Source organism: Mya arenaria, chromosome 2 (assembly GCF_026914265.1).
Source record: "Mya arenaria isolate MELC-2E11 chromosome 2, ASM2691426v1".
Lineage (NCBI taxonomy): Eukaryota > Metazoa > Mollusca > Bivalvia > Myida > Myidae > Mya > Mya arenaria.
In genome coordinates, this window is record NC_069123.1 from 32,692,603 (window position 1) to 32,706,482 (window position 13,880).

The following is a 13,880-nucleotide window of genomic DNA, read 5'->3' on the forward strand; positions in this document are numbered from 1 at the left end:
GTTCAATGAGTTTTTAGGCAGAATAAGTTGACCTTATCCCAGATACAAAATCTACCACATTCATGGTCCTAGAGTGGTTAACCAAGTTCTCAACTTTATATTTCTAAACATAAGGGGACATCTACTTGTAAAGTACAGTCTACCATAGAAATTCCTTAGTCATAGAGCTGTCGAGTTTTTGAGCACACAAAGTTGGCCATGACCTTTGACTAATAAAACAATGCAGGGGTCATCTACTTGTTAAGGGCAACCTATCAATGAAGTTTCATGATCACATGTCAAACTATTCTGGTGTTATTTTCCGGCAAAGACTTGGTAAAGCCAGTTAACAAATGCACAAATGGACTCGGTTATTAATATGTGTAAATTTTACATAATGCAGGAGATGGAATTGAAAACAACTTTTAACAATAAATTATTTATTTCATAAAAGATGCATCGCATTCAAATGAATGCAATAATTCACAATTTTAAACAAACACTGTCATACTACAATTAGCACAAATGTTTACCTGGAATTTAATACCTTTACAGAAAAAGAACAAAGCACACTTTTCAACGGCCAAATAGGATCCAAACTTTTATCCAAATCTTTAAATTTTGCCGTAAATGTCCAAAAAATATTTTGTTATCATACTTCAATCACAGCTTGCAACACAATGAAATGAATTGTCTATAGATCTAGTTCTAGTATAGTTTGTCAGTTTAAATCCTTCAATTCGTCAAGGTAAGGTACGCCTGCCAGATTTCCGATAGATGACATCGTGAACTTTCCTGCGGAGAGCTGCTTTGCTACCTGTAAATAGGAATACAACCATGAATACAAAATAGAAGTCGTGTTTAAAAGGAAATTACTCATACTTAGTTCTATACTTGACTGATTTGCCCCTGCCCCAGATAAGTAGATCCCAATTTTTGGCCATGCTGGTAATCCTTATTTTGCCCATGGGCACAGATAAAAACTAGAAGCGCCGCAATGCGACGAAACCAGGTTTTTGTTATGGGCAATCAGAAATTATAGCCAATTAATTTGTTGTATGACTTTATCTTTACTTTAATCAAAAAGAGAAGTAACTGAAAATTACTGTTGGCGGAAACCATTTTTCTATTTTTAGTAATAGTGACCTTGACCTTAGCCCCTCCCCACTCAAAAGCAATCCCAAGCTAGCTCTTCACATAAGCAACTTACACACCAAGTTTCATCAATATCGGTCAATGCTAACTAAAGTTATTGGGCAGAAACCATTTTTATGCGATGGTAATGTGTACGTAGTATGTGCATCCGTGCGTCTGTAAACAATTGCTTGTGAACACGATACAGTCTTCAGTTTTGATTGTATCTCGAAGAAACTTGTACAGTATCTAGATATCCATTAGAGCTGGGTTCCTTTCGAAAACCAAGCCAGATCCACCCATGCATGCCTAGATTATGTCCCTTGATAGTATAAAAAAATGCTGTTGTGTAAACAATCCGCCCATGAATGCCTAGATTATGGGCCATGAAAGTTTTAAAGAAATGCTTTCTATTTTTAGCCAGGTCTGCATGAGCGAATTCTATTTTTAGCCAAGTTTACATGTACATGTAAATTCAAGTCTAGAGTTAAGATAGACAATTTGCAAGTCTTGGATTTTGAGAGACAATTTGCTTTTTGCTTCTGCAGTTGATTTTGTGAATTACTCTGCCTTGTTCTTGTTCAAAGCCCAAAGGCCATTTTTTAGCTTTAAGTTCTGTAGTTTGTGCATTCATCTTAACAAAATTGGTTGTGAATGTTTAAGTTATGCTATTGGTGTCATTACTGGCCACACCCAGGGTTCACAGGTTTGGTAAACATAAATCTGGAAAGGTTTGAAAATCTTTTTGTGTGTTGTGCACATCCATCTCAGCACAATTGATTGTGAATGTATGTTCAAATTGATCAACGTTGTCCTAGGATGCCCTTGACTTTGACCTTTTGACCAACTTTTTTTAACTTTTAAAACTACAGAATTTTTTACTATGAGTACAGTTTTGAAAGCAATTTTTTTTATCAGATGACTTTTACTTGGCACATATTAAAATAGTTCATGAAACTAATCTGCTTACAATACTTTCTGGGCTCAGATGTTGAATGTGCTACGTTTTCAGGTAACCCAAACACAAATCATAAACTATATGTCTGTTGCCTTTTACCCATACATACATGCTGTGGATTGATATGACCACAAAAGCCATGCCAGTAGAGCATGGGCCCTTTTGGGCCTCTTGTTCTATTTTAAGTAACAGTGACCTTGACCTTAGCCCCGCCCCCCCTCAATAGCAATCCCAAGCTAGCTCTTCACATAAGCTACCTACACACCAACTTTCGTCAATATCTATCAATCCTAACTAAAGTTATTGGGCAGAAACCATTTTTCTATTTTTAGTAAAAGGCAACCTTGACCTTAGCCCCACCCCCTCAAAAGCAATCCCAAGCTAGCTCTTCACATAAGCTACCTACACACCAAGTTTCATCAATATCTGTCAATGCTAACTAAAGTTATTGGGCAGAAACCATTTTTCTATTTTAAGTAACAGCGACCTTGACCATTTTTCTATTTTAAGTAATAGTGACCTTGACCTTAGCCCCTCCCCACTCAAAAGCAATCCCAAGCTAGCTCTTCACATAAGCAACTTACACACCAAGTTTCGTCAATATCTATCAATGCTAACTAAAGTTATTGAACAGAAACCAATGTTTGATGCCCGCCCGCCCGCCCAACGACAACCTCATTCTAATAACCCGGTTTTCGTTGAAAACCTGGTTAAAAATGGTACCCATATGTAATACAAGAGCTGTCACAGTATGTGACGAATGCCCCAGAATGTGACATTGACCTACGAACAAGGTCAGTACATGAAAAGTTGATCTTGCCTTCACGTGTCAAAAACATATGGCAAGTTATTTTAAATTGCCTCTGAACATAAAAAAATACCACCCATACTTGACAACCTACACTGTTATGTCCTTATATTCAGAATTCCCTTGTGAATAAACACTTAGTGTATCTTTCATCTAAGAGGTAGGGACATGGGTCTTGCACACCACACGTCGTCTTCGTATGTGGAATAAATGTAGCAAGTGATTTTAAAATCTGTCCATACAAGGGAAAGTAACAGCCCTGACACGACAACTTATACTCTATGTCCTTATATGCAGCACTCCATTGTGAATAAACACTAAGTGTGACCTTGACCTTTGAGGCAGGGACACGGGTCTTGCACGCAACACGTCGTCTTGGTATGTGGAACACATGTGGCAAGTTATTTTAAAATCTTTTCATACAAGGGTAAGTTACAGCCCGGACACGACAACCTATACTCTATGTCCTTATATGCAGCACTCCATTGTGAATAACCACTAAGTGTGACCTTGACCTTTGAGGTAGGGACATGGGTCTTGCACGCAACACGTCGTCTTGGTATGTGGAACACATGTGGCAAGTTATTTTAAAATCTGTCCATAAAAGGGAAAGTTACAGCTCGGACACGGCAATCTATACTCTATGTCCTTATATGCAGCACTCCATTGTGAATAAACACTATGTGTGACCTTGACCTTTGAGGCAGGGACACGGGTCTTGCACGCGACACGTTGTCTTGGTATGTGGAACACATGTGGCAAGTTATTTTAAAATCTGTCCATACAAGGGAAAGTTCCAGAGCCGGACGGACGGACGGTGCGATTTTAATATGCCCACCTTCGGGGGCATAAAAAATGTATCTTATATCCGTAAAACACCCTACACTCAGGTTGGGATGAACCTATCTTTCACTCGCAGCCATGGAAGATAACTTATATTCTTTAATATGAGCAGCCTGGGGATGCACTGTCCCAGAATGCACTGGGTTTTGTTAATATGATGCCTGGGACTCCAAATATTGCTCCTGACCCAAGGTTGTGAAATATATGAGTCTCAAGGGATGAACTTGAGCAGTTTGAAAATGAATTACTGAATTAACCTTTTAAAGTTAAACACAAGAACCCACCTTGTTGACGTCAGCTGCCGTAAGTTTGTTGATCTGAGAGATGATCTGGTCTGGGGTAGAAATTGGGAGCCCTGCCAGGGACTGTTCCGCTTGGCTAAACATACGGGCTTCCTTGCTCTCCAGGGTCATAGATACGGCAGTTGCTAGCTTTGTCCTTAAACATATTCATCTGGATGCAGTGAAGCAAAGGGAAAAATATGTAAACAAGACCTTACAGTATGAAATAAAATACACAATAACTCCCTTTTACTACCTAATTCAAACACACCATACAGCTTTAAATACCCAGTACATGTATAAATACCCAGTACATGTAAATCAGTAAGACTTACTTTCCGGCCTGCAGTTCCGCATCTGTGATGCCATTTTTCATAACATTGGCAAACGCCTCAGTGGTTGCACTAAGGGCCTGGAAAACAAATTGTAGAATTTGCATTGACCATTCCAAACCCTGAATTCTCAAACAATCCTACAGCTGCACTGTCTCACAGTTTGTATGTTTTGACACTCCTTCAAACATTTGTCCCTGAATCAGCCGATTTTGGCATCAATGTCTTTAATTTAGTCATATTAGATAACTCAAAATAGAACAGATATCAAATGTTTGGTAAACTACTGAACATTTCATTTTTCTTAAAGCATTAGTAAGGCTTTTTGCCATAAAACATCAACTTTCATATGAAAATATGATAAACTGAGATCTGATCTTATTTCAGCAGTCTTGTATCACTGGTTTCATTACACAAAAATTGGCCATTCAAAGATAAAAACCAACTAGAAATGTGTCCATAGGACACGGATGCCCCCACTTCGATTTTTTGTCACAGAAAATAAGCCATAATGATTATTCAGGATAATCTGAGGGCCCTAACTCCTAAATGATTAAAGCGATTTCCATGGCTATCGAACTTGATCAAGATATTATGGTCACAAACATGTGTTAAAAGTTTGGTGAGGATTGGACAAACAGTTTTCAAGAATTAGATCGGAAACAATCTTCGGGACGTATTTTTCAAGTCTTTTTTTGCAAATAAAGGGCCGTAACTCCTAAATGACAAAAGCGATTTCCATGGCTATCGAACTTGATCAAGATATTATGGTCACAATCATGTATGTAAAGTTTGATGAGGATTGGACACATACTTTTCAAGAATTAGATTGGAAACATATATTTTTGAAGTATTTTTGGCAAAAAAGGGCCGTAACTCCTAAATGACTAAAGCGATTTCCATGACTATCGAACTTGATCAAGATATTATGGTCACAAACATGTGTTTAAAGTTTGGTGAGGATTGGACAAACGGTTTTCAAGAATTAGATCGGAAACAATCTTCGGGAATTTTTGGCAAAAAAGGGCCGTAACTCCTAAATGACTAAAGCGATTTCCATGACTATCGAACTTGATCAAGATATTATGGTCACAAACATGTGTTTAAAGTTTGGTGAGGATTGGACAAACGGTTTTCAAGAATTAGATCGGAAACAATCTTCGGGACGTACGTACGTACGGACAAGGGCAACCCTATATGCCGCCACTTTGTGGGGGCATAAAAACATTGTCAAACCGACAGATGTGTGAGAGTCCAGCTTTAGTCACATTTTTTTTTGGTATGTTTTGTGTAATATTCTCATTTGTTTCATTAAATTATATTTATTATAATCATTGTAGATACGTTATTCATACTATATTACAAGTTTGTTTCAAGAGGGTTTAATATTCCAGATTTTTCCAAATAGATCTTTAAAATTCAAAAATCTAGCTAAATTTTAATTTGCCAACGATCAAATAATGACTTTGCGATTTATAAAGCATACAAATAGTATTTTCTGCATTTTTTTTTTAAATTTTAAAATTAATTTTAGTATTTCTTTAATGTCTCAAATGAATAAGATATAGCAAATGAAACTAGAAGGTCTAATTCACTCACTGTGTTGATTGAGTCACTGGGTGCAGCTACAACGAAGCCAAACAGTCCTGAATCTGAGTAGTTGATGTTCAATGCATTTGTCTGAAATGGAAAGGAATAATATGTGTAGTATATATTATGCATAGGTATCTATTTATCCATGGGTCGATTATTCTGAGTTTTGTTTGTTCACAATGCGATCACAGGTGTATCCAATAAACCAGAACAGTAACGATTCAGAAGATAACAGCTATTTCAACTTTAACTAAATTCTGAACATTCGGCCCATGGTTTATAGAGCAGCTAGTCATTTGTCAAAATTCAAGAAGCCTATTTAATGCATCGTAAATTCTCAGAAGTTAAAACCCAATTTTTCCATTTATAAGAATGCTCTGCCTATGGTGTTAAAAATAGTCACTGCTCTTAAGATGGCTGCTGCACTTAAAATCTCATATTAATTTATTTATTTAAATTTAAGTTTGCAGGAACAAAGATTTTTATTAGAATTACCAAAGCTCCACGCAAGTTTTGAGGAAAATACTACTCTGGGCAGTCTTTTGATGATTTTTTGGTTCCCAACATTTTGGTTAAAATTCCATTCCCTATCTTCAAAGATTGAACAAAATTATTGCAGGTCTAATGTTAATTAAAAAGTTCAACAATTATAAGCACATTGTGTACTGTGTTTTAATATATTTATTTTACATAAATTTGCAGTAAAATGTGTTTTTTGTTTGTTTCTGTCACGTTGCAAAATTCCCCCTAAATTCAACTTTTTGAGGGCCCCGGTCCCATTCCCCAAAGGCAGCCTTGTTACATACATCAAACACTGTGTCCCCAAGTGCCTTGGAGACAGCTGTATTCAGTCGAGGCCCTTCTGGGTTGAGGCTGTACTTGATACGTCGACCCTGTCCCAACACTGCCTGCAGAACACCGGCTGCAAGAGCCTCCTGGCTGCCCAGTCTGAAATGTACGAGAGGGGCTAGTTTAAAATATACAATAACAGCAATCAAAATAAGACTTATGGATGAACAAGCCACAGTTACACCAGGGCTGGGCATCAATGCTACAAGCTAAACCAGTTTAAAATATACAATAACAGCAATCAAAATAAGACTTATGGATGAACAAGCCACAGTTACACCAGGGCTGGGCATCAATGCTACAAGCTAAACCAGTGCAAATCATGATCACTGCAATATATACAATAATAATTTTATTTGGTAGCTTTCCATTTAGTGTCTACCCATCTTTTTTTTGCTACAATTCCTAATGAAAAAGAGTTATGGAAGGGTGCTGCACACTGTCCTTTTTTTAAAACATGCTTCTGCCCTAACGGTGCCCTGCATGGCACCTTCAAACTGCAGAACCGTCATAGAATTAAAAGCTAAAGACAGTCAAATATATAACTTCAATTAAACATGATTCCTAGATTTTCTGCCATTTTTATGATGCTCAAGACAGTAACTGTCAAGGGGTGAATGCGAAAAGGTTCTAAGTGACATTAATTAAAGAAGCAGACAGAACCTTTTCGCTTTCAACCCAACTTAGTTCTTCACAGCTCAATACAATGTGCCCTTTTCTTCTTAGCCCCTGTACCTCTTTTACAGCACCCTGTCTTTTTTAAAACCTGGCTTAAACCCTATGTACATGTATATGCAGCCTTAGGAACCAAATTATCCCTCATTTATCGATGTATTAGTTCCACTTACTTGGGTCCTTCAGTTGCCACGGCGACATATGTTGCATCTAGGTCTGGCTTTTCCTCCCTGGCTTCTCCTGTAACCATGGAAACCAATCTCATTATTTTGATATAATCAATACATTGAAGATACAGTCAAACCTGGTTGAACGGTCACCTGCTTTAAATGGCCACCTGCCTTAACGGGCCACTCCAAATTCCCCCCGTACGTTTTTACTATATAATGTACGTGCATTAACCGGCCAACTGTCTAACGCGGCCACGGCCACTAATTTTTGTCCCCATGAAGCCATATAATCACTAATTAGCAGCCACTAATCCCTTGTCACTGACACCTCCGCTGATATATTTGTCCGATACACAGCTTTAATTGCGAATAGAAGTTTACGGAAAAGAACGACGGCCTCGGGTATTTCCGTCATCCAATGAAAATGAATATTGCATCACACGATTGTCATGCGTGTTTACTCATCGAGAAATAATGTTTATTACATGTCGGCGAATGTTTTGATCAGAATTGACACAATTAATGACACAATTAATACGATAATTAAATAATAAAGAAGTTTATTATTAAATACCGACAAAAAAACGGTCATTTTAAATTCACAGTTTGCATTGTCATTCGACGGCGTGAAACGAGTTACGATTTTTCTATATTATTTTTCAAAGTGCACGGATTTATATTTCTACGAACGAATAGTCACAATGCATTGTTCTTAATATTTTTTTAACTTTGATTATGGCTGAATTTTTTTTTATCGAAAGTGTTTGACTCTAAAAGAACTTGTCGAGTGAATAAAGTTATTAAAAAACGGCCGTAGTGGAAAAAGTTTTACCAAGGAATTTAACTGTGGACGGACTGAAATCAATGGAAATCCTAACACAAAAAGACAGAGGAAATTACAAGAAATGTGTATGCACATGTAGTTATGTAAATGTGTAGACTGATATGTGGTGTCAGTGTGTTTTATTTATGCTATGCATCAACATTTATTTAATGTACGGACTACTTTAAAAAGTGAACTCAAAAATGTGTATGTACATGTAATTGTGTAATTGATATGTGGTGTGTTTTGTTTATGCCTTGTATCAAAATTTATCTTATGTATTTTATTTATAAATTTGAAATAAAGTTATCTTATCTATACAAATGTATTTGTATTTGACCTTCTTCAATAATATTGATACAGATGTTATTGATTAAGGTGTGAGGTGGTGGTCAAGATACATAATCCATCTCTGAATAAAGCTAATGTGGCGGAAATGTCAAACCTGGATTAAGTGGCCACCTGTCTTAAGCAGCCACTTTGATCATTTCCCAAGGGTGGCCACTTAATACAGGTTTGACTGTATGTGTAACTATGAAATTACATGATAAATGCAGATCAAGTTGAGATACAACCTTAATATACAAGGATATTAATTATTCAGATGGAAGACAAAAGAACTGCAAATACTATATACAGTTACTTTCATAAATTTGAAGTATCCGATTCAGTTGAAATATTGGATAGTTTCTTCCAAATAATACAAACAGTAGAACCCAAAATAAGAACACATTATTCATCACCAGCATTGTACTGGCAGCAATAGCCATACTGGCGGCTGGCTAAATAAAGGATTCTAGTCATAAATTAAATTAGGGCTATTCCAGGAATAGCCCTTACCTTAAATCAGTGTATACCGGAATAGCCCTTACCTTAAATCAGTGTATACCGGAATAGCCCTTACCTTAAATCAGTGTATACCGGAATAGCCCTTACCTTAAATCAGTGTATACCGGAATAGCCCTTACCTTAAATCAGTGTATACCGGAATAGCCCTTACCTTAAATCAGTGTATACCGGAATAGCCCTTACCTTAAATCAGTGTATACCGGAATAGCCCTTACCTTAAATCAGTGTATACCGGAATAGCCCTTACCTTAAATCAGTGTATACGTCACAGATTATATTTATTTCCTCAACTTTGTGTTAATTTTTTTTTTCAATGTTGACTTCAATTTTCACAAATATGTTGCAAAATGAAACTATGGGACTAAGATAATTTCAATTTACAACTCTAATCTTGATTGAAATAGCTCCCTGAACATTTATATTTCATATTTTTTAATCTTTATCTATTGCAAACTTTTTCAAAAAAATACCAAACCCACTCAAAATTTACGGTACCATACTGGGGGCTGTTGGTCAGGCAAGTCTTGCGATCACTAAATCATTGTTATTACCTCCGGTATAACGCGCCTTCTCATCGTTGGATTTTGCTCCCTTCCTATTGTACGCGTAATGTGGGAACCCGTCCAGACATCCTGTCAGTGACTGGTACAGTTCCTCATCCACACCCGATGTTACAATGGCAACCCGGTTGTTACTGTAGTGATTCTGAATAAACTCACTGGTCTGCAAAGAAAATATAAACAGAATTTGAAAAGCATCAAGAAATTTACAATTGTGTCAATGAATTTTTTAGAGTAATTAAGATTTTAAAATTTACAATGATCATGTTAACACCACTGTTAATCATAACAAATTTCTGAAAAATCGTCCCATTGTTTATCACAATAAATGCTCTTACCTGTTCCTTGGTGAATGAGCCGATGAAGTTTCTAGAGGCATACAGAGGATTTCCCAGGGTGTCTCTGTAAGCTGCTGAGTGCAAGTTCTCCATCAATTCTAAAAGAATACAGTGATTCCTATTATACATTCACATATTTATGATGAAGCTTTTAAATACTTATCACTTCAAAGATTTTCTGACAAAGGGATGTACCAGTAGTATGTTTAAACACGATATCAGACAGCCGAAAAACAATAATGTAAATGTACAAAAGTTTTAATTTTAAATATATTTATGACATAATCTAACGCAACACAATCATTTCATACTTCCAAGATTAAATGTACAAAGATTAATAAATTCATCAACAGTACCATAATCGCACGAACATGACCTATGGATGGATAGGGCAATTCCAGTAAAAATATAACCCACAGAGGGAAGGCAAATATTTAAACAGTATATGGGTGGGTGTCTTCTTTCGCTTTTTTGGACCCAAAACGGGTAAATTTGCTTCTGTAGGGGTTATATGTTTAAAAGGAATAGCCCTAATTGAAATTTGAAATTTTCTACATTTTGAACTAGCAAAGCAAAATCTCAAAATACTTACTGACATTAGGCTGGTTGCTAAGAATTTGCAAATCATGTAGCATTTTATTCTGACAACCTGCGAATGCGGCCCAGTCTAAATCGGAGAACCCAGCGCGGAAAACGTTCCGTAATACTGCCTCAACAGCTTCCATCCTGCAATGGAAACAAACAGTTGTCCCAATAACAAAAAGCTGTCACAAAAATATTACAAATATCCCCAATTTGGCTCCATTGCAGTGACAGCCAACTGGCCTTTTAGGGCGACATTGACCTTTCATGCAAATCAGACCTTTCCTTGCTGCTGTTTGCTTATGCATAGTTTCTTTTTTCTGCTACTATATAAGTGATATTGGTTGTGTTACAAGTTTAATGCTATAAGTGAAATGGACATCTTGCCTAAGAATTGTCTCCAAATTTGTCTTGTTCAAAAATCATAATAATGTATAACTTCTTAGTTCACCAGTCAGACCTCCGGGGTGCTTTCAAATGAATATTTTCCAGCATTGTGCAGAGTACATAATAGACAATCTAACTAGGCTGTTGACTTACCCATACTGATTAGATCCACTGTAACATAGATATGCTGTCTCTTTCCCTGTGTTTGTACTGAAACACACAATCATTCATGAAACTTAGCATTACAATGAAATACATATTCACCAATGTCACAAAACAAAATCATTTTGATGGTAAAGAAATAGCATTCATAATTAGACTTTTTGATCAATAAATAAGCCTAACAATATTTCTTGGCATAAAACATATTTTAAACAAGTCCTGCTATATAAAATTCATAATCTGAATAAGCCGGGTGAAAGCATTTTACCAGTGCAGGGCTTGTGCTAATTATGACCACTGAAGTGAATAAACATTCAGTAAATAAATCATATTAACATTGTACTCACGAGAATGTGCTTCCAACCACCTCCAGTGTATTGTAGAGGTTGAGGGCAAATGTGTTGGCATTTCCCTGAAGATGAAAGGCATTTGGGAGTTACAGTTTTAGTTTTGTCCATCTGGGTTGAAGGTTCCAACTTGGAACTATCTCTTTTTTAAATATCCATTCATATCTTTTGAATATCATAAATGAATGGATTATCTACAGTTTAAGGATTCCAAATTTTTAAAAAGTTATTCCTGAGTTTTCATTCCGAATTCATGAAGCAACAACTATTTTGTAAATTTAGGTGCAAATACTTCTCTCAAAATCCCTAGAAAAGACTTTTAAAAGGTTAAGAAATGAGTATTTACTTACAATCTGAATGGCATGTCTGAGGAAGTGTGTGATCCCCCTGTTTGTTCGACTCTCGTGTCTTGATCCAGCTCTCACAGCGACAACAACTCGTGTAAGTTGGGAGTCATCCAAGTTCTGAATGATCTTCCAGTCTTTGGCAGTGGTTTCAGCAACTTTTGCCTTAAGTCAAATTTTAACTCTTCAGTAAAGAAATAAATTGACAACTATGAATTTCCAGAATCTTATTATGGGCATCTAGTTTCTTCATTTAGTCACTAACAAAAAATTCATTCAAAATAACAGTTGATGCTGAGTCGGTCATCTATTTATTGTACTGTTTTAATCTTTTCTTGAATATTAAAACCTATCGTGCTTAAATTCTAAGGCATACTGGTTGACAGTACATTTCTGAACAGGGCACAAATCCCGAACACCAGCTAAAACACACGCTTGTTTACTGTAATCGATTATTTGATGATCTAGATCAATACAATGGCTTGCCTTGGTCACAATTGCGAAGTTTCATCTTGTTTTGTTGAGTATTTTTCTAAAAAAATGCCATTCAATGTTTATACGCTTAAAGATCAAAATGTAGCACACATCAGTGGGCGCACTCGCATATTTAGGTTTTGCAGTTATGTTGACCTACATTCAAGATATTTATAAATAGGAATCGCGCTTTACATTTGAATTGCATGTTTTGAAAAACATCGGAAACAATAAATAACTTTGCAGTAAATAACTTTGCAGCTAAGTGTTTATTTAATATAGCATACTTATTGATTATAATTGTATGCCCATGTATTTTCACTTTTCAAGTGTTCGGTATTTGTGCCCTCCATAGCATAAATTTAAGGGTGATTTACTGTCTATAAAATGAACGATTTTTGATATAAAATTGATGAGATCGTGAATCTGTAATTTGACAGATGTTGTCACATTAACCAAAGATGTTTCATCACAATTTTAACTTACTGCAACAAAAACTCCCCAAGATAATTGTGAAAAACTGCAAAAATTGTTCGGATTTGTGACCTTAGCCAGTAACCGTTATAAAGTTATAACAACATATCCCAGTCATCCAAAATTAGACTTTTGGATGAACGAGCCCGAATTCTTATACTATTGCTTGGCATCAAATTTTTGAACAAGCCCTGCTATATAAAATGCAGAATTTGAGCAAGCCCGGTAGACATTTTACCAGTACAGGGCTTGCGGGCTTCTGCTAATTTCGACCACTGATATCCTGTCAACAAATTCAATGCAAAAAATATGCCTAACCAGCTTAGACAGATAAATGTAATATAATCTGTGATCCAACTCAGAAAACGCCTGTTAGCACTGGTTAACTGTCAAACTAACCCTGTTTGCTGTATTAACAGCCGGGCTCACAGCACCATAATTCCGCACGCCAAATCTCGTCTGAAATTAGAAATAAATAAAATAAGTGAAATCAAATCCTCAATACAGAACATTATCGACTCAAAAATTGCCACGGGCTACACTGACTGTGTTAAGCTCATTTACCAGCACAAATTTTATGAACTGATGGTTTCCCCACCCAGATTGTTTACAACGCGGCGAGACTACTTTCAACCCCCTATAAGAAAACTGTGACGCAAGATATTAAATTAATATGGTACAAACAATTAATAGATATTTACTTTTACAGAATTGCATATGGCTCTTGAAATCGGAGTTGCCATGTTCTTTAAATTTGGCCCGATTTCCAAAGTGAAGGTGAACGACGGCCAAAATGGCGAAACTAAGCGGTCGACGCAAATCTTTCAAGTTGTAACATTTAGCATGGTCAAAGTGTAAGAATTTCGAAAACAGATAAATTTGTGCATTGTGTACACACCGGTCTTACCGAAACACACC

General features: G+C 36.4%; 1 protein-coding gene across 1 annotated transcript; it reads right to left on the reverse strand.

Moving 5' to 3' along the window:
- Positions 1 to 402: 402 nt before the first annotated feature.
- On the reverse strand, positions 403 to 13,804 carry LOC128242777 (cytochrome b-c1 complex subunit 2, mitochondrial-like). Its single transcript, XM_052960095.1, has 14 exons — positions 13,664 to 13,804; positions 13,362 to 13,421; positions 12,021 to 12,179; positions 11,671 to 11,735; positions 11,315 to 11,371; positions 10,785 to 10,918; positions 10,193 to 10,290; positions 9,846 to 10,017; positions 7,626 to 7,692; positions 6,735 to 6,876; positions 5,935 to 6,015; positions 4,339 to 4,415; positions 4,007 to 4,160; positions 403 to 796 (listed from the first exon to the last, which is right to left on the reverse strand). The coding sequence occupies exons 1-14, from the start codon at positions 13,703 to 13,705 to the stop codon at positions 701 to 703; spliced, it is 1,404 nt and encodes a 467-aa protein (XP_052816055.1). The 5' UTR covers positions 13,706 to 13,804; the 3' UTR covers positions 403 to 700.
- Between the last annotated feature and the right edge of the window lie 76 nt (positions 13,805 to 13,880).